This window comes from Lichenostomus cassidix, chromosome Z (assembly GCF_008360975.1).
Source record: "Lichenostomus cassidix isolate B80296 chromosome Z, HeHo_3.0, whole genome shotgun sequence".
Lineage (NCBI taxonomy): Eukaryota > Metazoa > Chordata > Aves > Passeriformes > Meliphagidae > Lichenostomus > Lichenostomus cassidix.
Window position 1 is genome coordinate 47,758,491 of NC_139511.1, and position 27,614 is coordinate 47,786,104.

The 27,614-nt window shown below is 37.6% G+C and overlaps 1 protein-coding gene across 1 annotated transcript in view; it reads right to left on the minus strand.

The window, feature by feature from the left end:
* The window catches only part of SLC1A1 (solute carrier family 1 member 1), a 48,000-nt gene that overhangs the window by 3,267 nt on the left and 17,119 nt on the right, over nt 1-27,614 (minus strand). Inside the window, exons 3-11 of the mRNA XM_085043121.1 lie at nt 15,205-15,297; nt 13,484-13,598; nt 11,669-11,711; nt 11,176-11,283; nt 9,685-9,869; nt 8,193-8,300; nt 3,372-3,494; nt 2,657-2,851; nt 2,013-2,147 (exon numbers count right to left, since the gene is read on the minus strand). Of these exons, the coding sequence (XP_084899247.1) occupies nt 2,013-2,147; nt 2,657-2,851; nt 3,372-3,494; nt 8,193-8,300; nt 9,685-9,869; nt 11,176-11,283; nt 11,669-11,711; nt 13,484-13,598; nt 15,205-15,297 (1,105 nt within the window). The remainder of the gene's footprint in view (nt 1-2,012; nt 2,148-2,656; nt 2,852-3,371; nt 3,495-8,192; nt 8,301-9,684; nt 9,870-11,175; nt 11,284-11,668; nt 11,712-13,483; nt 13,599-15,204; nt 15,298-27,614) is intronic.

A 27,614-nucleotide genomic window follows, 5' to 3' on the forward strand; every position in this document is an offset into this window, starting at 1 on the left:
AAATGTTAATAATCTACGTGGCATGACAACATGCATTCCATCTCCTGAGGTGCAAAATGCACTAGCAATGATCCCTAGTATATTAAATTAATCTTTAATTTACTCTACACAGCAACGCATCTTAGTCTGAAAAATGCTTCAATTAGAACCAGAATCATCTTGAATTATTTGTACGCTTCATGGTGGAACAAGTACCTTTCATGCACTAATATTGTGCCTAAAAAGAACATAAACTGTGGAGTTTAAATGTGGAATAAAGATATGATACATAAAGTCATGACTGCTATGAGAAATAGGGAATTACTGCTCTCTTTCTCTCTCACACTCATAAGATGAGGGCATCAAATGAAATTACTAGGACATAGATTAAAACAAACAAAATACAAGTATGTCTCTGCAGAACACATCATTACGATGTGGAATTAATCTCCACAGGACGTGTGGAAACATGAGTCCCAAAGCAATGAGGTATTAATTGAAGAATAAGACAAAAACCACCTCTAACTCAGGAATTCAGTGAGCTGCAATTTGCAGGAGGCTGGAACAGTACTTTGGAAAAAGAACCAATATACATTTGTTCTGTTCTTAAACTCTTTAGATACCTGCACTGAGACAGTGGATTCTACTGATCTGCACTATCCTTAAAAATGTTAAATGCCCTCTAGGAATAGAAGAGAGCTGGAGAAAACAAAATGACTGTGGAGCACAGCAAACAAAACTATCAAACCCTGTTGCAGACAGCAGATCGGAAAAATGTTCTTATGGATGGAACTAGTTCCTTTGGAAAATCATCCTTATACATTTATTGAATTGATTCTTGGATCCATCCAACATCCCTGATTTTCTGGAGACTGGAATTTCTACTTGCAAAACTGAGTTATACAATCAAATAAATTAAATATATCAGTGAAATACATAGGCTGCTGCCAGAAATCCTTCAAGAAAATGATTGGAAAGGGTGGAGGAGGAACAGCAAGGCATTTATCTTGAGTGTAAATAAACCTGAAGAAGACAAGCAAATATTATGAAATTATTAAGATCACTGGATTGATACCAATGAAATATCATCTATGCTAAGTTACTGCAGGTGAACATGACCTTGATCTGAGCACTAAAGCTCACACAGTTTAGGAGGCAAAAGAACTAAAACGATACTCCTTAACTTATGCATCCTGTTATCCTACATATCATGTGACAAAATTGAGTATTGACGTCCTTCTGAACTCCAGAATATACTCTGTGATTCTCTGTGCTTTTGCAAAAGTGGCAGAGAAACACATTGGTGTAACATGAACAGGAAAGATTTCTGGTGAAAAGGCTTTTCTCCAGAAAGAGCTGCTGAATGGGACTGAGAAGCTTTGAAATGCTCTGAGATAGCTGGGATCAGGCATAAAGAACAGTTTCTGAGTTTACATGTGTGCTTGTTGATCAATGGCTGGGCCAGTGCTCTCAGTAAAGAACAGCCCCAGTAAAGTAGTGCTGGCAGCACAGACCCGTGTACAGCCTGCCATATGTGGGCATGTGGAGTCCAGGGCCAGTTTTGCTTTGTTCATGTTGTGCTCCGCTACCAGTGTATGGATATGATGTGCTTTGCAGCTTGAGGCTACATTTGATTTTTATGAATGATGTATGTATTTAGCATAATGTGGTAGCAGTTTTGATACTCTAGAGGCACTTCTTGGTACTGTCAGATTTGTCTGTCTTGAGGATGATACTCATGATTTATTAGTGCTGTGATCACTACTTTAAGGCTGATAGCATCTTTGAATGTGAGGTTATTAACTGCCATCCCATGTAGTAGGACTTCTCTCACAATTAAAGCCATTACTGTATTTAACTCTGAACAAGCCTGGCCATAAGAATAAACTTTGTCCATCTCCTGCAGTAGTCTTAAATGATTTTGTTGCTTTCTGTCTCAGACTCACACATTTCCAGACAACTGATGTAAACATTTAAAAAAAACAAAACAAAAAAAAAGAAAAATAATTAAATATGAAGTGCCTTGAACTTACAGAAGCCAGTCAACTGCAATGATCAGAGTAACATCCTCTGCGGGCAGGCCAACGGCGCTCAGCACAATCACCATGGTGACAAGTCCGGCTTGGGGCACGCCTGCAGCCCCGATGCTGGCTGCCGTAGCTGTGACACTAAATCCCAAATAAAGCCCAGAAAAGGCATTCAGAATACATGTTGCTGACAGAAACTCTGTTTTCTAGCATAACTGGTCTTATTTCACTGCAAGAAAGAAGCCTAAATGTTCCAGTTTTCCTTTTAAATAGTATTTACTCAGAGTCTGATGTCAAGCTTATAGGACAAGCCATGTACTGTTATAGTTACACTGCAGAGTAACAGGAAACACATGTCTATCAAGCAAACTGGACAGATCAAGGGTAGATGCTAAGCTGGTTTGCAAGTGTTTGCAGGAAAGAACAATGGCAATTTCCAGAACAGTGCTGTATACCAGCTGCATATCCTGGCCTATCCTACCTCCTCATCAGGTAGCACTGGCTAGGCCTTGGACCAAGAAGGGAGAATGTTTCTTATTTCCTGTGTTGTGAATGATAGTTTAAACTTTCCCATGGGGTATCCAAAGCTAATGTACCATTCACAAAAAAGCTCACTTCCCACCAAATGCAGCTGATAGCTTTAGTCTTACCTAATGGTAACTATTTGCCCAATATCCAGCTGTAAGTTGTTCAGCTGTGCAATAAATACAGCTGCTACTGCTTCGTAAAGAGCTGTGCCATCCATGTTGATAGTAGCTCCAACTGGAAGAACGAACCTCGTGATTCTTTTGTCAATTGAATTTTTTTCTTCTGCACAGCGGAAGGTGACAGGCAAAGTTGCTGAGCTGGCACATAATGAAACACACAAAGTAAGCACAGGCAACAACACATCATTTCCCTTACATTTCCTTTTCCTCAGAGCTTGATCTGCTTTATGACACAAACGGAGATATAAGGCAGGGAGGAAGGCTGCACCATGAAAAAGCAAAGCAACTTTTGTTATACCTTCTAATTATTGGAAGAAATAGCTAAGTATTAGTTGTTCCCAAAATTACATGGTAAAATTGCCATGGTATATGCTGTCACAAAAAATGTTCAGCAGCTTAAACTGTATCACGTCTGTGACTACTGAACTGAATGGCAAAGAACTGCCCCCTCCTGGGAGAGGCAGGCCAGGTGTAAGGCCAATGCACTCTGTAGTGCCTTTTGGGTACCACAGAAATAATGATGAAAGCAATATTTCAGCTTCCAGGGGACTGAAAACTGTCCAGCTGATACCAGGGCTTGTAATGAAGTAGCAATAAAATCAGAGCACAAACAATGTGGTTATTACTAGGTATATTACAGAAAAGATGTTTTTTTTACCTGGAAGAAATCATGAGGGCTGTCAGAAGTGCCTGAGCCATCCCCATGGCAAACCGAAAAGGATTTTTCCTTACTATTATTAAGTAGATCAGTGGCAGAATTATACCGGAATGGATTGCAAGTCTGCAAAATAAAATGGACTAGTTAAACAAAGAGCTCCATCTCATTGTCTTGCTCTACTAAGATGGTGATAATAGATACCCAGTTCTGTCCTCAAGTACACTTAAGAATCACTAAAGGTGACTTTAGTGACACCTATGTGCAAAATTTAGAGAGAATGCCTGCTTTTTAATAAAAAGGAGACTAATGCTGTCCTACACTTGCTTTTGGAAAGAAGAGAGAGACTGTAAATGAATTGTCTCCCTTTCCTAGGCAGAAAAGAATTTACTTGGAAATAATTTTAAACTCATGAAAATGAGAAGCCTAAACTAATACATAATATTTAAACTGATGTGCAGAGGGTGATTTGAAATAAAACTAAAACACTTCACTCTTCTGCCAAATCCTTACAGTGCAAACCAGAGACAAATCAGAAAATCAAATCAAATTATTATTCTCAGTTTATGTGCCCTTATTGCAAAATATGTTTTGGAAATACAGGTAAATATGCTTTCCAGTCAGGGACAGCTGAAATCCACATCTTTCTTCAGAAACTTCAAATATGGACCTTTAGAAAAATCCACACCTGCTCTGAGAAAAACTGTATAAGCTCAGGTCTACAATTTAAATGTAGTGAAGTATTTCAGACTGTATAAATGAGCTTTATGTAGTCTAAGCATTTTAAATGTTGTAAGAGGCTGAAATACTGTATTTTGAAACTATTAATTTTTAAAATTAAGTGGGTTGACTCATAGGAGATCAACCTCCCCTCTTGACTTTAGCAGCTCAGATATATTTGCCTGGATATTTATTTAAGGTATTTATTTAGGGACAAATTCATCCTTCCAGTTATGCATGAATTTTGAATACCGTGCAGTAATCCTGAATGCATATGAATGCAGAGCTAAAAGGCATTAAGATTAGAGGTAAACTGACTGCTGTAAGTACATTTGAAATGAAATGTATTTGCAGGGTCTGTGAAATATATCCTATGTTCAAAGGTGCAATTATAGCAACATCAGCTTTTTATGAAAATAAATTATCACATAGCCTGGAAACATAAACCCAAAAACTGTCATCACGTATGACCCTGGAATTTTTATTCTGTCCTCACATATGTTCATGTGCACATTCTGTGTTGTAATAGTGCTCTATGATTTCAGACCACTTGATAAAGACAGCAATAAATCATGGTACCATTTGTTCTGCCAAAAATAGACAAGATAGCAGAAGTCACAGTCACAACAGCATCAAAAATCACACACAAAACCTATATACTTGTTTCCTGGGAAAAATTATCTTTTTAAAAGGAATAGGCAATAAAGTTTTCATTCAGTATGGGAACATCTGATTTATTTAGTGGAATGTAACTAACAGCATGTGACATGTATTGATAAAATTTTGTAAATAACTCTAGAAAGAAACCTAGCAATTTATACAATGGTGCCTGAGAAAAAACTGAATTCTGCAGAGTATATAGGAAAAAAAATAAAGTGGTATGGGTGCCATTTGGTGTCTTAATAAAATGTTAATGAGAGTAAGCATTTCAAGTATGTCTAACTCTAAAAGCATACTGACTTAGTTATTTGAAAAATTTAGATCTGCACCTTTTTAGTAGCAGCATGAACATGACATTATTCAAAATAAAGTATTTGTATAAATCTGCTTTGCTACTACTGTCATTAAATGAATTTGAAGCAATATTTATTTTCATGCATAAATGCAATTCTCAGCAAGCAGCAGAAATTTTTATACCAAAAATCATAATCAGTAATTGAAAATAGAAATTCTAATAGCATTCGTTATTAAGATAGGAAGAATCTTGTCCCTCAGAATCCTAAGCTGCCATTCCTTATAGGACTATCCCTTACAGGGATGCAGCTGCCTTGCTGCTTTCAGAACAGACAAAGGCACAGGCAAGGAGAGTCTACTTGCTGCAACTGCATTTCTTTTTTCCCACTTCAGCCTGAGTTCCCTCTGGCACTTAAATTATGCCTTTGACTTTCCTCTGCTGTAACTTCTAATATGTCCTCATCCTGACTCTGCAACCATTAAATGTGAGAGGCTTGAGATACTTAGTGGCAAATGGGACCGAAGACACTGGGGGAAATCTCTTTCCTCGTGGAGATCTGAATGAGACACAGAGACTGAGATGAGCTGCAGACAATGGTGGATGAGTTCTCATAGGGCTGAGGCTGTGAAACACCATAAATAATAAAGTTGGAAGGAAGGTGAGCTGGATAGGGAGGTTAAATGAAAGAAACAGGAGGATAAGACACACCAGCCTTCGTGCTCTTGCACAGTTTTCTTGATAAGTAATAAAAGAAATGTTTAAGATAACCTGTTATTTTCAGGACAAAGCTTCAGGAGAGGATGATAAACAGTTACAGAAGATGCTGATGAACAGAATACACTGCAAACAGACAAGGTCAAGCACATAAGAATGAAAACCAAAATGAAGATGGGAATGGAAATTTTTAAGAAACCAAAACAAAGAGCAACATTTCTCCTTTTTCCTGAGAGGTAAGAAAAAAGGGAATTCTTGCAGGCTGAAAAATGTAGAACAAGCACCTTTTCATTCCAGCCTATAGCCCTGCATGTACCTGTCCATATCTGCTCCTGTAATCTGATTACAACGTGCTCTCCCTGATGGTCAATTGTGCAGAGAATGTGCTGCTGTTAGCCTCATCCACAATGCCTTGAGCAGCACCCACAGGTGCCTACTCTGCAGGAGACAGAAATGCTGCAGAAATCTACCTGAGCACCCATCAGAGTAAATGGTGTCATGTTTGGTGGAACAGAGACATTTTCTCTCCAAGGATGTAAAGGTACTCACTACATACCATTTTCTTGATGGCACCTGGGAATCTACGTAAAATTGTTGTGCCTGTCAAACCCATGGTTGCCAGCTAAACAGGACACTATGTAATGGCAGTTTACTTAGCAATTGAAGTACTTTGGAGAAGGCAGTATGTCTTCACACACACATTACGGAAGACTTGTCACAGTACAAATAGTAACCAGTAAACAGTAACCGATAGGTAAATAGTCATAAAACCTGCTATCACATCTAAAACTGTAAAACTTGCTATCTGATCTAAAACTGAAGTCAAAAGGCAGTAGTAATCCATCCAACATATTCCTCCTCGGAGTTAACTGGAGTTAATAACAAAGAAAACCTGCAGAAGTGATACTCTGTCAGTCTGTCAATGACTTCTATCTAGCTGGTGGTGAGGGTCTCATTTATAATTTGTATAGAAAATATTAGAGTCTTGATTTACAGTCTCTTGGTAAATATCAACTTTTGAAACCTTTAAAAATCTGACTTATTTTCCAAGTCTTATTTTCCAAACAGATACTCACAAAAAACTGCATAATGCATCAGATGAACATAACTTGCACTCATCTCTGTAACATTTTGAAAAAGTAATGAATCAGTGCTATTTCTGGAGCTGTAATTTTTTATTTGGAAAGTAATTTTATCTCTGGTTTTCAAATAGCTAGTGCAAACATATTGACTTATGCATAAAACAAAACAACAACCTTGAAATAAATGTGCTTATCTAGCACAGATTAATGCAAAAACCCCAGAGATACTTCTTGAATATTTATAAAATGGTTTGCATTTAATACTAATATATCACCATTCTCTTTGCTTGGCTGTCAGAAAGTGTGTGAGTGATGTTTGAAGAACAGCATGCAAATGCATAATGTAGGGAAAGAAACTCATGAACAACTTTGGATCTAGCCCCTAGACAAAACATAGATAAATCCTTAGTATAACGAAGGAATTATAGGAGTGGATGCTAAGGTACTGAACCAAGACAGCCTAGAAGGCTATGCTTCACTGAATTGGAAATAGAAATTTAAATGCATTTTACTTATTGGGACGGTAATATCCATTTATCTGTCAAAAGGGTGCTTTGTAGGATAATCTGCAGATATATATAATGATATGGTATTACAGCCTATCATTTGGAGCAGTTAAGTCATTCTAAAGTTCCACTGCTGAAAGCCTCCACCTTATGCAGGTGTAACTTGCTCCACCCAGACTGTTCTACATAGGCAACAGTTAAGAAAGAAGAATAGAAAAAAAGTTCTGATACTTGGCTGCATTATTCAGATTGCAACTTCTCCTTTTGCAGCTTCACCATCTACCCTTACCTTGATGGACTAACTAGCTAACAGTGCAATCCCCAGGACTTCTCTTGATGTCAGCTGTTTGCTTGGTACTGGTGATGGAAGGGATGAGTCTCTTTGGCATCATTTATTGTGCACTGCACTTACTACACATTTCTATTCAGCAGGGAAAGTCTGGTCTATGCTGCTACACCTTGGGCTCAAAAGTCTCGTGGAAGTTCCTAACATAATCCAGGTACTGTATATATGTGATAGGCTGGTAACCCCCAATAAACCATACTTCATAACCTCATCCTTAATACAATGATATTATCTGTTTCAGCATAAGCTGTGAAGATGAAACAATGAATACAAGAAAAGCATTTGCATTTGGGTTTTGGTTTTTTTCAGAATACAAGGCAGTGACTTTCTAAAGCAAGACATGCATCCAGCAAAATATGGATTAAAATCATCCTCACATAATTTTCACTGACGAGAATTTTTGTCTCTGACTAGAAGACTGGCTGTGGTGGAAAACTGAGTGGTAGTCAACTGAGCTTCAAAATTGCATACATATGATTTCATCTTTAAGAAATTACATACCCACTTATTACTGTAGCCATATAAAGACCCAATTTACGAAAGATTTCCCAGTCCTCAACTTCTATTATCTTCCCAGCAATTAAAAACACGATACCAATTGGCATATACCTAGAAAGCAAAAATAAAGATATCAGAAATGCATTCTCAGAAATGCTGCATGCTCACCATGGCATAATTTATCTCCCAGAGTAATGTTTAAAAAGAGACAGAAAATATGTTTTGGTATGTTTTCATATATTTTCATATATGAAAACATTCATATATTAATATATTTTCATATTCATATATTTTCATGTATTATGTTATACAATGGACTTCATTTGTTTGCAGAAAGGTTACAACAAAGGTGATGAAAAAAAATTGGAAAATCAAAGTAAATGTAACTCTAAGTATAGTCTAGCTAGTATTGCATAACTCGGTGTCACAGAATACACAGAAGTCGGGAAGGGGTGTGGGTATATACCCTATTACAGCAAATAATATCTATATAGCCACAGGCTCCCCTGGGGATGGAAGTCTGCAGGGCTGAAACCAGTATCTGTGTATTCTGTAATCAGACACAGGTGGGAAAGGTCTCCTGTAGCTACAGGAGCTGCCCTGCAGCACTGGGGGCTATATCTCTGTCACATGCACAGGATAAGGTAAACTTACACAAGGACATGCCTTGTGAACCTGAACAGCTGCATAGGCTACTGCCTACAGAAAATTCAAGAGAAAAATCAGGACTTATGTTAACACCAGCTCCACTGCATTCTTTTTGGTTACAGAAAGCAGGCTGTCATGCGGGCAATGACACTTCAGGGCTTTGAGCAGGATAATTAATCTAGATATTTGTAAAGATATAAAATGTATCCATTCAAAACCAGAAATCACAAATTCATAAAATGTATGTGTGCTATCTGACAAACAAAATTGTACCTTATCCCTGTAGAAAGCAGGAATACCTAGTTCCTCTAAGCACTGAACTTGATGAAAACAGGACTAATTCCTCATACTTCCAGCACCAAACTCTACAACTCTACTTTATTTCAAACAACAGCTCCCACATGGGTAGAAACTCAGGGAACTTGTAGCCACAGCTTCTGGCACATGCAAGAAAATGGATGATCAGTTTATAAGTAAATTCCTGTATGGCATATGGTAACACTGGGGCCTCGTGGGTAATTTTCTGCAGAAAAATACCCAGCAGCCTATTTCACAGGGCTTTAACTTAGCATGGGACTAAACTAGCTGCTTAGAACAGGACCAATAGCAGAAATTAATTTACTTTTATTTAAGAAAGCAAGAAGTGTGCAACTAAACCCTGGACTGTTTTACAGACATCTCAGTGGGTTGGGATGTAAGAAAAATCCATGGAAGGGTCAGATCTGACAAGCTACTGTTTGTGTGAAACATGTGCATACAAGCAGAGTCTGAGTCTGCTCCTACCTCTTCAATGACAAAATCCACTTCAAGAAGTTGTTAGAAAATGCCAGTATATCCTTGGACTTACCACATAATTATCTGAACTATTCTCATTGTAGCTTCGTTCAGCGCATTGAAGAAATCCAACAGCACTTGTCCTTTCTCTCCCATTTTCCCAATAACGATTCCAAAAACAAGACAAAAGACAATCAACCCCAGTGCATTGATGCCGTTGGAATACATGCCCACGATTTTATATTCTTGGGTTTTGTTCTACAGATTGGAATCAAGAGAAAAAAAGTACTATCTCAGAACAACGAATTTGCTTTAAAGAGTTCTAAAATGAAAACACATTTAGGTTGTTTTTTTATTTTATAAAAGCATGGAGCTCTTTTCCAGCTACTCTATTCGCTTTCGGAAAGTTCCAAGTGGGCAAGCTCAGGAATGCACTTAGCTGAACTTGAATACTTTGTATTATAAAGCCAGGCAAGGATCTGACCAAACTCTAGCAGGGAGTATTGTCCTTTCTACAGATGTCTGACATTAAGTATGGCAAGTCTAGGTATCCACAGCCATGCTTTCAAGATGTACTCCCCTACACTCCAGATTTACTCTCCACTGTGGAGAAGAAACACAGATGTAGAATCCTTGTGTTTGTTTCTGAGCAACCTGAGGGTTTGCATCTGGATTTAAGATATTTACGGATTTAAGATATGACCATTGCATAACAACTGGAACATCAGTGAATTTGCATAATTTATAGGAGAATTGTATGCACATCACATAAAAATGCATTCCTCTGTGCAGTATGAACATATGAAGGAAAGGATGCCATTCATCACTACATTCTGCTTCAGGATTTAATTAATGTCTCTTCATATTGCTCATATTCCCATGCTCTTATTACTTTCAGATAAAATTTGGAAGGAGTATAGTCACATGTATATTGATTTGGTACTGTTTGTAGTTCTGTGCTCACATTCTGTTGAATTTGTTTCTCTCTCTTTTCCAGAGTAAGTCCATGCTATGTAGACCATTAACATCCATAAGCTTTCCACACCTAATGAAAGGCTTGTTAAATCCCTTCTTCACTTTTGCCTCTGTACATTTTTTTTTCAGAGCAACAAACTATTAGTCAACAAATCCTTTTTAATGCTTTGCTTTACATTAAAAAGGATTTATTATTATTTTCAACTCCTTTTCTTTTTTAGTGCTTACAGTTATGTCATTGCTACTCAAACATCTCAGAATGATGTACACCTAGTCTTTCCACACTGACTGTTTAATTTCTCAGAAAATTGACAATTCATATGCAGTTAAATTTAATCAATCTTCATCTATTATCTGTGGACTGTTCAATTAACCTGTGGGCTCCTCTGATGTTCTTAAACTTACTGGAAGACACTTGCAATGACCTCTAAGCATTTACTTATTAATTTTCGTGCTCTTGCTAAAATCCATCTATGTGCTATTTCCTTTCAATTCTTCATCACTAACCACATGAACTAAACCAAATTTAGTCTGTGCTCTTTCTCCCTACTTCATATATTATGAAGGAATACAAGGATAAAGGTCACACCTCTGAAGCCTTTGCTGTCGTAGCAGTTGTAGTGGGTCCGTCTGGAAATATGGAGCTATTTTTATCCACAGAAGTTGTAGCTTTAACTTTCTCACGTTTGGTTTTGTACTGGAAAAGTTTTTTAAAAAAACAGAAGAGCTTATTTAGAAACAAGAGGAAACTGAAGAATAGACAAAGGCATAGCCTTTGTCCAGTAAAAATAAGAGCAAAATTAACCAATCTGACTTGAAGGTAGCAAACATAGACAAAGACTTTATTTCTCAATTCATGTGAGCCATCAGGGTTCTGTACCTTAGAAGCTGTAGATCAAACAAGAGATTCACCAATAATATAATACGAATTCTACTCCCCTGGCTCTTGGATAGCCTATAGGCCTGCTGCAGTCTTGTGGGTCATGAGCTAGAGCTCCTAACAATGGCAAGAAGACTAATAAGAGAATAATTTGTGGTTAATAATTAAAACTACAGAAGTAAAGAGGAATATTCAAACTCACCTGTTGAAAACAGGCCTGAACAAGGTTCTCTGGGAACATATTCCTGTTAACAAGCAGAGAAGCATTTCGATACTATAGCATACTAAGTAAAAGTTATTTGTTATAAACAAAATGATAACATTCGATGCTTAAAAAACAGACCATGTTGTGTTTCTTTTAGCAGAAAGCAGTTATTTAGCATCAGCAGATATAGGGTCCAAAGAAATTAAGGGTTTAAGGGTCCCAATGACTGTCTTCCTACTTGAACTCGTTGAACTTTTGGATTTATTTTTTAGTATGTGACATTTCTATCAGAAAGCTACTAAACACAGTGTATTTTTTCCCTGCTATATCATCTCCATTACTTGCATAAAGAATATATGATACACCGTTTTTACAGTATTTGTCAAATATAGGCAGAGGAGAAAAAAAACCCCAAAACCCTCTTATAAAGGCTGTGCTGTAAGAATCAGATATTTGGTATGCTCTGTTGTAGTTCTGAACTCAAAAATTAATCTTTGCTAATGGTAGGTTCTCATGTGTTATTGTGGGGTCAAGGACAATTTTCACACACTGAAGAATTAGGAAATTTAGTGCAACACAGTTGTGTGCCTCTTTCCTAACTGCCAATTTCAGATTCAAACAATTACAAAAAGAAAGCATTAATTAGCTGTTTGGTAAATATCCAATCCAGTGCAGAAAAATGCATTGTATATAGTGAAACAGAGGTTTTTTATCTCTCTTACGGACCCTTCACAAACTCCTGCCTTTAGTTTTCAAGTTTTTAATGCAAAATATATTCAAAAGCAAAAACAGTTTGTGTAAGTGTGGGGTTTTCCTTCATCTTTACAAGACTGTCTGGATTTGAATCTTAAGTCCATTATTTTTATCCATGTTTTTGAATACAAATATGTAGGAAAATTAATCCTAATTCCTTTCAAAGAGAATTTCAGATTTTTAACTCCTAATTTACTGTCTTAAACTTGTTTGCAAGAAGTTAAATTATAATCTATAGCACACCCCTGAACTACTAGATAGGTGGCTGTTGATTCTTATGTGACAGATTAAGTAAAAATTCTACAAAAATAAAATGGTAAGCAGGAATAGTGATCCAGAACAGAGACTAATTACACTGGAAGAAAAAAAAAATCAACAGAAACATTTCTGAAGGAATTACCTAGCCTCCATTAGCAATACAGCCTTTTCTTTTGTATTTTTTTTCTTCGAATTCCTTAAACACATTAGCTCTGAAAACCTGCACATGTCTTCTGCAGACTTTTCTAGGGGTTTCCTTCTTCTAACCACTTCAAAGTATCTATCATTGTCAACGATGCTGATGGGGAAAGACACATTATCACAGTGTCTTAGATACTGGTGATGAAGCAAACTTCTTGACTGTGGAACCCTTGAAAATCCTTACATACTGCATCTGTTACTCTGCATCCTGCCTTGTGGAGGGGAACCACAGCACTGCCATTTCAGCTGGTTTTCTATGCTGGATGACACAAAAGCTGTCAGTCAGTAATCCACCCATAATCCACCAGTCCTTTATGGATATTTTCCTCATAATAGATAGATCTTGCATGTCAATTTCTGTGAAGGAGGGATTTTTCATCACTGGTTTATTAACCAAAGTCTATGGTATAAAGAGAATTGTTTAAACAAACTGCCCTGAGTATATTTTAAAATGTCTAATCTGTTGAAATACGAGTTATTCTCCCCTTATTCATCCAAACAATATCAGAAAGCATTTTATTGTGTTACATATCGCAACTTTATTTGTGTTTGTTTGGACTTCTGCAAAGGGGATATGGAAACCAAAAATGAAAACCTCACCTGAGCAGATCCAGCATGGCATCAACAGTACTGACTTCTGGGGTACTGCCCACTCTGTCAATTTCACTTGCTTTTTGAGTCACTCCAGGTTTAATGGTCACAACTAGGACAATCCCTGCAGAAGGAGAAGCAGAGGGCTCACAGTGCAAGCAGTAGCATTGGTGCATTATTGCTTATATCCTGTGTAGCCAAATTCTTTGTGAGCTCAGCTCACCAAACACTTTCCCTGGGTTCTCATGCTTGTATGTTCACAAAAGAAAAGCCTGCAGGTGGTGCCCTTAAATGTGTCGGTTCCCCTAATACGGGAGCTACTTGTAGGCTTGCTAATGCAAGCCTCAGCACTTTAGCTTTGCTTTTGTACGTATGGCACTACACCACTTCTGCTCACCAAGAGGGTAAATTATGTGGGCTTCGGATGAGTGTACTGAAACTTTTGCAGAGTGAATATACTGAATTGCTATTTACCTTTTCCTTTATGTAGCTCTTCTTGTTTCTAGCTTTCAGATATTTATACAAGTGCGCACTGTCCTGTGACCCGAAAGTCACAGGGTGTTTTAATAAAGTTAGGTAGCAATGAAGTTATGTAAGAAAAGGGCTTCAGAAGAAGACAGAAATAAAAAATTGTGGGTTATTAAGAAACACTAGATTTGACCTTGCAAACACTGAAATCAATTACAATATTTTCATTTACTTTAGTGGCTTCATTTTAGGCATTTTTACTATTATTATTTTCCAAATGTGCATTATTTTTTCTCTCTCTCTCTTTTTTTTTTTTTCCCCTAATAAAAGTCCAAAGAAATCTAAAGCAAATGAAACAACTAAATTTCAGTGAAGGGAGAAAGACGCGTTTGGATGAGCGTTCAACCAGGCAGGAAGAAGTCCTTCTAATGACATCTGTGAATAAAAGCAATAGTGAATTAGCACAGCTCTGCATTATGAAACAAGTAATGTCATAACGCCATGGAACAACTTAGAATATCAAGAACCTGAGGAGATTGTCTGGTTTAACTCCTCACCCAGAGTAGGGAAAATTTCAAAGTTAGATACATACTAACGTTAGTCTTTAACAATATTCCTCCTTATGTATTCACAGAAATTTCCCAGCTGTATGAGATGAGGTTTTGTTTCTTAAGAGAGGTTTCTTTAAGCAAATCCAGAACACATCAATGCTGCTTGTCAGGAATAAACTTACTATAAGAGAACATGTGGATTTCAGAGATGCAGGATTGGAGCCTGGCAGTGACAGAGGGGGGAAAATAACCTTTAAGGAAGGAAATGAGATGACAAAGGAACCAGCATTTTCTGTCATTATTTCAGGTGTGACACATTACATATTTTCACATCTGAGAATCAGGAACAAGCTATCACTTTGCTATTGAGGAAATTCACTTTGTAGTTAGAGTTGGCCTTTGGTATTAATTCATCTCTGCTCACTGCTCAATTCTCACTGCTGGTCACTGTTTACCTCAGCAGACAGCTCCTAATCTTCCCTGAATTGAAATACATGGTAAAATTGCCTGTGGCTTCACATTGGCCCAACTGTGAACAGCAGGACTAAACTAACTTCTCTCTGTACCTGGCTACAAGTAATGGCAAATTTTCTGGTATGATTCCCTGTCTTCTTTCCACATCCTGTCTTGGGAAATTTGTAAGGTCACAGTGCTGTACATTTGTAATTAGGCAATGCTGACAATTAAAAAAGTTACAGAATCATAGAGTACCTAGTATTACAGCAATGACTGTAGTGCAGAAATAATATACAACTGCTCGCAAACCAATCTTCCCAGAAATGCTGGAATCCAAAGCAGCAACACCTGCAAAAAAGAGCCACAGAAACAAAACAATAAAAACCAGTCTTATAAGAATGTTCTTATGTTGTTATTTTTGTAGAGAGAAGTAACTATTGTCTTTTATTTCTGTGCAGGAAATTTTCCTTATTCAAGATGTTTCTAAATATCTAATTGACATTTGCACTTCTGAAAAATATCTATAGCTGACCACCTTATTTGCTTCTGCTTTCTTGTAAAAATCCGTTTTCCCTGGGTTTTTCTAGGGCAAAGACAATTGAGCTTTCTTGATTCCTGGATATTTGTGATGAATTAGACTTCTTTGGTTTATTGAGTATGTCACAATTTATTTCCTTATTCTCTTAAATAATATTTTCACTTTTTTCAGATCTGTAACATCTTGGCTTTAAAACTAAAAGCCATGTGAAGGGAGTTGCTCAGGGCTGTTATCCCAGGTTGCTCAAAGGCACATCAGACAAGGATCATTTCTAGTCAGTTTGTCTTCATTAACAAGTTTACTTTTTTTAATTTTTGACTAAAGCTTTTATTAAGTTTGGGTGGTTCACACTTCTCCACCTGTATAAGTCATTGTAAAGAACACAGGGTAGATTTATTAATGAAGGTAGGGAAAGTACTGACACAGATATTATACTGAGGTCAACTTAACTTCTGGCAACAGTATTAGATGAAACTTCTCGTGAAGTATGTTTTAATTGTTTAAAAGATTTACAGTTATATGGGTACACATACAACTCAGTAACCAGGGCAAAATGAGCCCTGTGACTCCAAAACTTGTCTGCTTATAACAACAGTAGTTAATAATTCACTGCTATCTCTTTATTATACATTTGTAATACATTTCTATTTGTATGTTTACTGAATCAGTTTATCAAAGACTGGAATCAAAGATTCCTTTGTATACAAAACCAAAACCACCAGGACGATATTTAGCCTCAGAGAAGCGTGATTTCATAGGAAAAAAAATAGCTTCAAAAGCTAAGGAAGAAAAATCAAGAGATCTGAGACAAATGTAACTTACTGATCTTTGAGCTGAAAAAGGATCTTAGCAAGCACACTTTAACCATGTGTTAGTATCTCTTTCAGAAGGTATATTAACAGCACTGACAACTTGTGCTTAGAGTACTCACATAATGTCTTACTAGTTCTGTTAATTGTTATTCAAAATGCAAACAGTACTGGGAGGGGAGAATGAAGGTTATTTTATTCCATAACCTATTTGATTATTTTGGGGTCCTCCATGGGATAGTATATAATCAAATTGAGTACAAAAGAACTACACATATATACAGAAATCAGGATGTAAATATTCTCTCACTTGTAGAGCAGATAAGGATAATTAATGAACTATTCATATGGCAAGGGAATACAGATCAGAACACAGAAAAAGCAATACCACAGCTGTTACAGGAAGCTGTCAGCGCTAAGGATATTGTTTGAGGCAGGAGTAACAGAATGGACACGGAATCTGGGCCATCATTTCTATTTCTTGGGAACTGCGAAGAAAAAAGGCAGAAAAGGGGCCTTTTCCATTGCTGTGGGCTCAGCTGTGGAAAACATGTCAGTGAGAACCCCTGAGAACTGATATTCCGGGAGGAAAGAGTTAACACTGGAAGATTTGGTGAGGAGGAGGGAATAGTTTAGATCAAAGTGACCTTGCAGCTGGGAATGCTAAAAATGTCAGTGTAGAAAAACTCCATTTATTATGCCTAGTGTGGTTCACCCTGTGCCTGTTTTGAGAAGTAGAATTCCTGTGGAGAGAGAACACTCTCACAGACATGTGGGAAGCCTTCTGTTATGGTGAGGCAGGCCGTGAGCACTCCCCCACGCTGCCCGCTAGGATGCTAGGATGAGCTAAGCCTAACAGAGCCCCATGTCCATGCGTGTCTCTGATGCCTGGCACTGTCGATGATGTAATGAAATAAATCTACACTTTCCATTTCACCTGTCACTTGGCTTCCCTTGGTTACCTGTGTATGTCAATTCACACAGATAGTAATAAATAATGCTTTCTGTGGACAAGCCTGTTTTCAAAGGCTGCCAATGTTAAAACTTTTCCACATGATATATTAACTTGGAAGAATTCCCATCATGTTTTTAAAAGACAGCAAACAGGTATTGACACTGTTCCATACATTTTAATGAAAATTTCACAAAACCCGTAATGCAATTTTATTCTTAAACTTGTGTCTTCATATTTTTGGGGGGTTTTTTGCCTGACAGTCTTGTTGACATAGTTAAGAGCCTAATAATCCTGCAAGGTTATTTCCCTGGAGTACTCAGTTACAAAGATCCTACAGTAAATATGACAGGAAATTCCTGTGACAAGCATTCTTCTGACTCCAAATGAAATCCCTTTGCAAACTGTTATGCTCAGTAGACTTACAGAGGCATAATAAAGGGTAAACTTTGACCCTGCCTTTTTAAACTGGATAATGATCCTGTTAGTGAGCAAGCTGTCCTAGGATCCAGCCTGTCATTCCATTGTCATGTTGGTGCTCCTTTGCTGGTAACCATAAAAACACACAGATCATTCAGGCAGACATGGCTGAATTAGTATAAGTAGGGTCTGAGGATGGTAAGTGTGGGGTTTGTGTTTCCATTTTTTGGAAAGCTGCTGTACTCTGAAACCTGCATTCAGAATGGTGCTTCCATTTAGAGACTGAAGTAGCTAGCATTCATTACAAGTGCCACAGCCACAGGTTTGCACTGGGTGATTTATGATACAAGGCTCCTTTTTTAACATGTTAGCTTGTTACACATAGGAAAATATAATAAATAGACTCTGTCCAGATACATCCTGTTGTCACAACTGAGCAATTGATAATATCGATAATATTGATAGCTACTAGCCTTTTCTCCAGACAACTCAAAATTAAGATTCCTTTGAAGTGACATCATGGCTTTACATTTTTTTTGGACATAATTGAAAGAGTTGATGGAAGATGTATTGAACAAAGCACTAACACAACTACTAACAACAAAGTACTAAACTACTACATAACACTGATTTCAATTCAGAAAAAAACTTATTTCTCAAACTAACATGGCACATGTCCTACTCCAAAAGGAAAGCCTGCAGTGTCATTCAAAATTAGATCACAAAAGTAATGAAATTAAGTTTGGTTATCTGCTTTGGATTACCACCAAACTTTTATAACTAATTTATTTGGTCTTTTTTCCCTCATTCTATCCCCAAGTTTAAAATTGCTTAAACAGGTTTGAACAGTTAATTGTTGATATAATTTACTGTACAGAGTTTGAACAAGCATGATGGATTCTCCATCCCTGGGCATTTCAAAACCACAGTATTTCTGATTACTCCCTTAAATTTTCCTATAAAATATTTTCTAATTCTGCTGTAGCCAGTGGCTCTGTGGCTGTGATACAAAAAGGCTTAAGTGAGATTACCACCAAAGACACTAAATGGTGTTAAAATTTGTTAGTCTACCTCTCTGCCCATATAATTTTAGCAGAACAGAGTTAAAGTTTTAACACCTGAAGTCAAGCTTTGGAAACAATTGTCAAGTCTTCTGCAATCCACCTTGCATGTTTTCTATGTTACTGTCTCTGGCTTGAAGCGCTCTTCTCTTTATTGCCCAGTTTTCTTTATTTTGCATCAAATACACTTGCAAAAGACTAAAACCAAAAACAATCTGTGAAATCTAATCTCTCCCTTCTACTTTATCTCACTCAAGAACCTCAAAACTCTACCAAAGTGAAATTCTGCACTGCATTTTTTCTTACTGTTTTTTCTTATTATATGTATTTAAAACTACTTACCTGAAATACTGCTATTTTACCTAAGGGAATAGACTGATTTAAACAAAACTAAGCTTAAATATGAAACATGGTGTTCCAGAATTTTTTACCAGTAGCCACTGAATATAGAATGTGTTCACTTTAGAAGCCTATACAAATGTGTAGGTACAGACGGCCAAATGGCTTTGACTTGAGGTATAATACTGTAATTCCAGAACTGTTCACTATTCTCTTGTGAGACCTGTCGTGTAGTCCTGTCAGATCTGGGTGGGGAAAGGGTTCCATGAAGAACTGGAAACAATCACAGGGATCTTCTGACTTCCAGTGCTTATCATCTTATCCCTAAGGAATAACACTGATATCCTTAGAATTTGTCATACTATTCAGCAGAGTGGAACACATGCAACTGTGCACACAGATTTATGCTTCCAGGTGCTCTTTTTCAGTACATTATGAGAAATTACATCCACAGTTTGTGTAGTTCAACAGCAACAATCATAATTACATAACAATCATAACAAACATAACCAGCATTTTTTACTGCTAGTCTACAAATTTCAGTGTCACCATCAAGTGCATCCCTGCAGTACTTCTCAGCTGTTCTCAAACTTCTGAACATTGGTGGAAGCTGATAGAATCATCACATTATCTGCATGACACATTGATCATTACGTATAATGATCTGTAAAAGGCTAGGCTGCTTAACTCCTTTTGCAACACAGCTACTTGAGGATCAAGATGTGAGTTTTCTTGATGCCACTTAGTCAGCTCCAGGACTGACGGCATGTTGTTCGTCTTAAGTGACCCAGGGCCAGAAGGAAGCTCAAGGCCCCCCCAGGTTCATACAACTTCCAGCCACATGGTGGATTCATCTATTAGTTTATAAACTAATTGAATTCTGAGGAAAAAGAGCTCAAGTATGGTGCACATTAACTGTACACAATTCTCTCAGGGTTCTGATACCTAATTCCCTATTTTAACAAAAATATAACAACAAAAATTCCTGAAGAGTAGAACTGTCTGGCTTTTACACCTTCTCAGCTATGACCTCAGTGATGATTCAAAGACAGAATGCAGTCCTGAAACTGCTCCAAACTACCAGCAGTCTTATTGCTATAATTGAGGAATTTCTGTGGTCACTAGATAAATCACAAAATAATTCTCAATTTCTCCCAGGTGTACACACTTTAATTTTTCATGTCACTACGTCATAGAAATTAGATGATTAGTGAACATCTAAGAGAGCAAAACTTTTAACAGAATGTTGCATAAGACATAAGAAAATAGAAAACCATAGGAAACTCTTAAAATGCATATAGAGAATTTCAGTAGGCAATTCTTCCAAGGGGACCACAATGTTTTATATAAAAACAGTAATGTTATTTTATTGCTGGGGTTATGTGTTGTTGCAAAAAGGTAATACTTATTCTTTAAAAAATACTAGGAAAAGAAAACCCCACAACAGTGCTGACACAGTGCCTTTGATACATGGACAGCTGCCTGAAATGCATGAAGTTTCTTGGCTTTAAAAGATGGAGCCAGGATTGTTTCTAATTTAAGACATAAGCAGTATCAAAATATCAGCTTCATCTGACTGTGGTATGACCTCTCTGTTCCAAAGTGGTTTTGGAATGTCATTTACCTAGTACTGACAGTTCTCATTTAATCCACTGGTCATCACAGAGCTGGTGGTCTTTAAAACAATCTTCCTTAGACGCAAGTGAAAACTTTGAATTAGTTGCCATACTTTCCTTCTACTTGCAATGGGAAACACTACCGATACTAAAACACTGGTATTGGCCTGTACCTTCTGAAGACAGACATGCTTTTTACCTGAGGAGTGAAAACCGAATTCTAGCTCCAGTGCTGAGCTAGCTTATTGCTTATTTTCTTATTCCTCTATGTATCTAAGAGAATCCAAATTTGCATTCTTCTTCCATACGCTTTACCAACTCTAATTTACTCCTAGCTACTGCTAGGAAAGGGAAGTATCTCACACACGTAAGGCTAGATTTCATCATATTTCCATGCAAATTTTGTCATTAAATAGTTGGGTGATACAAACAAATAAGAAAGTTGCCTTTTCACTCCAGGGAAAGGTCCTTTCTGCCATTCTATAAACTTGGGACAGTTGAAACATAAATTCAGAAGAATGTTTTTCTCAGGGCTTCTGAAAAGAAAAGATTCCAAAGCCAGTTGTCCTCCATTCTTTTATCCTTGGCCCAGCATTTCCTTTTGCCTTGGTTTATGCTCACTTTTTGAAGAGAAAATCCTTCTGCATACTTCAGACAGAAAGTGGAGTGGGGGAATTACTGTAACACTGGTGAATTCAGAGCCTATGCTTTACTGAACCCATTTTTGAGTCATCTGTGATTTTCCCCTCTTCCCATTTCAGACTCTGAGCCCTTTCTCTCCCGTTTTGCCCCTTCATTTGCATGATTTTGTAGTACAAGTTTACCCCAATTGTGATTAATCTCCAGAAAGCTCCCTTCCTTCATATTGTCCCTGAAATTTCAGTTTCCAGTCTAGGTTCAACAGCAATTTCTATTGCTTCTTCCAAAACCTGAAGGTAAATCTTTTACTTTTTTTTTCTGATGCTCTGTGGAGTGCTCTGGGAAATGTTCCTTGTGTATGAACAAGACTATTGGAGCCAAGTAAGAATTTCACAACTGTCTACAGAAATACCACCCACATGCAGGACTTCAGACAGCATGATATTATGTACGAGTCCACTACTAATCTGAGACACAGGGCTCAGATTATTATTGTCAGTAGATCATTCTCAAACATCTTTTACTTGGCATGCACCTCATAACTTTATTTTTTCCTCATGTTTACTGTGTCATGGTGCTCTGAATGATCTTTTGCAACTAGTCTTTCACCAGCTAACTGAATGATCTCTATATCTAAATCTCATTAGGGGAACAGTTCTGAGTCAGATGTCAGCTAAGACCAGATAATGAAAAAGCTATGGCAAATGGAAGCCCCAAACACACTGTGATATGGAATCTCTCAAATGAGATTTTTGATGACCTAGCATCTTTTGTTGTTTTTTTTGTTTTTTACAAGAAGTCTTCCATTCCTATTCTGTCAATCCTTCTATAACAGCAGTTCTCCCATCTATTGAAATGTCATTGTTTCTTACTGTAAAGAAAAAGGAAAAGGAAAAGGAAAAGGATTTCTATGGCAGCTTGTAGCAATTACCTTTCCAATATACTTGACAGAAATTTAATTAATCGCTCTTCTTTGGAACAAATCGTTATTCCACTACTATGTTGTGTAAATGCAAAAGAAGAATGTCTTATAAATGAAATTAGAAAAACTAGCATGTGGCAGGGGGGCAGTGGGAGGGAGAGCACGGGTAAGACAGATAGATGCATGCAGGTAGTGCATAAGCATCTGTTCATGCTATTTAAATACCACCAAAAAAATTCAAATCAGAAAATTCTCAATTTCTACTTAGTGATCTAATGAGACTTCAATTGGATTAGTGTGTCAAATATTCGTCTTTTAACTTGGGAGAGGCAATGAAAAAATATTATTTGAAAAAAAAACCCCAACAAATTTACTAAAATATGGAATACAACAATAGATATAATTGTCCAGATACTGATACATCTCTTGGACCATTTAGGATGAGGTTGAAAAAGTTGTTGTAATGGACCTTTCTAAATGCCAGATAGAAAGGGTGGGATGGGAGATGAACAGTTTATGGCAATGAAAGGGTTAACATTGTTATAAAACAGAAAACATTTCAGGTAAGATTTAAATAAAATTTCTGACCCTGGATATCAGTTTGCTAAGGGCTGTTGTGCTGTCTTCCTGGCAGTTGGCACAATCACCTTTCCCTAGAGAGGTTATTGGAAACATGCAGAGAAAGAAGGTATCAGTACTGCCTTCCATTCATCTTATTTGCAGATGGTATCACTACTAGGAACATTTTAACTTTTCTTCTAGAAAGCTCTTAGATGTTATATAATCTGAAATTAATGCCTTTACAAGAGAGATAATATTCCTTGATTGGAATATAATAAAAACTTTTCAGGAAGAAGATGACACATCAACCTGCCAAGATGGACAGGCTAACAAGATTCATTAGCGAAATCAGATTCAGTTCAAGGATGTAGCAGAAATAGAGCCTCTGCACTATTGCTGGTGAAACATGGAGTAAGGAGTGAATACAGAAAACCTGTAGTACTGAAAGTACTTGAATTACGTCAAAGTTATTGGTTGTGAAATGTATACGTGGTAAAGTTTTAGCTTCCAAGCTATTAAAAAACCCCTTTAACATGACACTGCATTTTTAATCAATTGTGATGTCTACGCACAGGGAAATGGAGTGGAAAAGTGAACACAATTTGTTTTATACAGTGCAACTGTTGTTTATGTCCTGAGCTCCACAACAGAAGAGCAGAAGACACTAACTGACTTTAGACCCAATCACAGTGGTGCCACCAGCAGTGCCCTCAGTGACATGATTAGGACAGGAGGCATTGACAGCCGGTGTCACAAAATGGCTACTGTGTTTGGGTTCTTTGCCCTTGAGAGCTGGTCGTAATCATACTCCATGTAACAGAAGCCTACTTCAAAGTTTTATTACTATAATTTAAAACCTTAAATAATGTAGGAGCTGTCCCAGTAGTATAAGGTCAACTGATATTGATGGGAAACGAGTGGATGACTGTGACAGAAGTAATCTGAAGAAGATGGGCACAAAGCCTTGTCCATTAATAAGTCGTGACTCTGCCGTCCTGCCTGCCCCAACGACTGCACACGGACAGCAGGGGCAGGACTTCCAGCATACCTCAGTATAACTGAAGGCAAAACTCATTAACAGTACTGTAACATTTTCTGTCCTTCACACAATCAATGGTACAGAGGGACAAGGTGAGTCTCCCATCTGAGACCAGATAACTCATTCACTAATACTATATAATGGATCTGATTTTCCTGGGAGTTCTTTTGGCTTAAGAAACAGCACAGCATGCAAAGAACATGCACGTATTTCAGACAACAGTCCCCAAGTATGTCAACCTAGACCAGCAATTTCCCAAGGACTATGCTGGTGATGCACAGGGACTGTTAAGGATGCCTCAGTAATGGAGCATCTCCAAATAGCTGCGCTTCTTGGACTTGTAGAAATGGAAACTGCTGAGGCAGCTGCCATCCCAGGAATTATGATATTACAGAAAAATGGATTTGGAAGCCCTGCATTATAGGAAAAAATCCAGATTTGTCCTCCTGCCGTTTCCTTATCTGTACTCCTTTATAGCACTGTAAATCAATGTACACACAATGTATATATACAATGGAATTAGCAGGTCTATTCCTGGGTATCAGCACAGTCTCAATGTGTCCTAATTTAAATTACAAATAGAATGGGCAAAATAAATAAGTGGTTCTTTAAATCTGAACTGTTCTGATTTTCAAAGATAAGCACAAGAAATAACAACAATCTGATTAATACTCCAATTCCATTTTTTTCCCTCATTGCATTCTAGCTCTTTTGTATTCCATTTTGAATGTTTTGTTTTCATTCACCAAAGTCTTTGGCACTGTGATAACATAAACTAGTACCTTCCCAGGCACAGATCCAACACAGATCCAAAGTGGGAAACTCACACTTTACTTTTGAACAACTGTGAAGGACAGATAACCTAGTCAACACATCCATTCATCAGTCACAATCTAACATACTCTTTAGAAAGGTAAAACAACAGACTCTGCAAATGGGAAAAGTCACATGGCCCAGGTAGTTCACTGGGGTATTTTCTTCTCTCAAGCAGTTGTCAGAATAAGTCAGATTTGTGGTGGAATCACTCATTACCTTTGTCCTATGAGTAACAAGTGCAAATAGAATAATATATTTGGCATTGGGAAAGATGGAACTGCCATGATGCCTCAGTCTGTACTGGACCAGTAGTCAAAGCAGGCCCTGGAGTAAAGCAAGAGTATATTTCTATAGTCATAGAAACTTAACAGTTTTTCCAGATCCACAGCTCAGGAGACATTGTATTTACAGCTCACATACAGCTGCCCTCAGAAAGTAATTGATACTGTCTTTTTTTCCACTGTTCTGGAAGTATGCTGTGTGTACCTGCAAATGCCTTGTCAACTGCTTTAAGGAATTCTGGTGTTCCCCACAGCTGAGCCTGCACAAATTCACAATGAAAGAAACTCCCATCCATCTGTTCTAGCCTCTTTGAAGTTGTCTGTGAAGGCTGAAAGTGCAGGGAAGGTCAGAAACATACGAAAAGCTTTATTAATATTTTGTCAGGGAGGAAAGATAAGAAATGAGGGAGAGATTATTGCTGAACTTAAGCCAGACATCAAATCACTGATAAAATCATGCCATTAATATTGAGATTTGAGACATGGACCTGCTGTGCTACATGTCACATCTTTTAACACAAAGCTAAAACTTCTGGCATTTATGGGTAGCTCTGGAAACATCATTGAAGAAAGGTCATTTATCAGATATGTGGTGTGCATTCTTTGACAGAACACACTCTAGCCCTGAAGAAAGACCTCCACATCACGATCCACAGCTTATAGTTTGAAAGTCAATGTGGCAGGCAGCATGAAATAACCCCATCTGAGACTGACCGATTGAAGAGAGACGGAAAGCAGAGATGTGGTATTTTCATAGTATCTGGACGTCTGGGAGTGTTGCATTAAGATCCAGATCTCCTGACACTAGCTACTAACAAGGAACTTATGTGCAGGAAATAAGGCCAGACATTTTTTGTGGATTAGTTAGCTTCAGACTGGGCATACAAGTTTCCCCAGCTTGTACCAAAATACAAGGCAACAACTTTTCAGGGAACTTGACAGTTGTCTCCAACCTAAGTTTTGCTGTGATCCTGACAGAAAACAGATTTGCAAACATTTACTGCTGTTGCATACTGTGTGTAGCTCACTTCATGAAAAAGACTGCTAAAAGTGATTAAAGGGGGCTAGTCTACTCAGTACGCACCCTTGATGAAATATACTGCACAATTCCAGAGAATTTTCATTCTCCAAATGAAATTAGAGTTGTGAATTTCTAAGACTTTCAAAGATATTTTGGATGTTTTAATCCCAAAATTATTAGATTTAAGTCTGGAAACGCCCATGAAGCACACAAGAGATTCCTCCCAATTCCTTCTCCCTACAGAGCCCCTGAAAAATAACGTATTTTTTGTATTTGTCTAGTATTCCTTCTTTTAGAGCATTACTTCAAAAGAAGTGGATTTGGAATGGGGAGTATTACACTCAGTACAGCTTTAGTTCTGATGTCATCGCACTAATCCTGAGTAACATTGTGGGCTTTTGATTTTCATTTTCAATTTTCCCATGTCACTACAGCAGGAGACAGAAAATACAAATAATTTCTTGACATGATGATGCATTAGCATGCTATTAGCTAATCTGAGGGATAGAAATTTCATGGATAGACAGAAGAGCTCTATATTTTGAACTCAATTATCAGTGGTGGGCTTTTGGATCAGAGTAAATAAGTTTACATCTGAATCCATTTAAATTATTATGAGAAGAAGAGAACAATTAAAATTTGGCTCTGAGGCAGAGTACTGCGCAGACTATTCCATGCATAAAGCAGGGTCCTACCAACCAAACTTTTCAATTTTTTCAAAACAACTACATGCTCAGTGCTTATGTCAGGTTTTCACTAAGCTACAGTTATGCTTCCAGGCAGGTTAGAGGAAAAATTCCACAAACTGCAACTTGTACACTACATAAGTATGTAAACAATGCTTTTCCTCTTTTGCACTCAGAGGAACTGGGTTTGTGAATGAAAAAAACATTCTACAAAGCCCTCCACTTAACCAGAGGCAGATTTTTGCCCTTTGAATCTGAAAATAGACAGAGGTAAGGCTATTCCTGCTCTAATTAGAGCTCCAAGGACAAGCAAGAGTTTGAGGAAATCACTAAGAGTTTTTTCACAAAGATGGAATCTATTCCAGGTTAAAATCAGTAATACTTTAAATTCTGCAGAAAATCCTGAAACCTCAAAGAGTGATTCCAACCTCCACTCTCTTTCCTGTGGGCTTGATTTACATCATTATGCCCAAATAGACTGGGATCTGATCATGCAATTGTGCACAGCTCCCATCTCTATAGCATGAGCTGATTCTTTTCAGGGTGTGACATTACCTTTTAAGACATTTTAATTCCAAAACAGAAAACTACAGACTGCATTTTCAAGCATGTCAAGAAATGGTTTGAGTTGGAAAGCACCTTAAAGATCATCTAGTTCCAACCCATCTCCCAAGGGCAGTGACACTTTTCATTAGACAGGTTGCTCAGAGCCCCATCCAACATGACATTGGACATTTCTGGGGACGGGGCAAACACAACTTCATGGGGCAACCTGTTCCAGTGTCTCACAACCCTCACAGTAAAGAATTTTCTTCCACTGTCTAATCTACACCTGTTTTCAGTTTAAAGCCACCCCCTCCTCCCCCACCATCTTAGCACTAGCCTATGGAAAAAGACCCCCTCCAGCTCTCTCATAAGCCACTGCAGGTGCTGGAAATCTGAAACAAGGTATCCCCATAACCTTC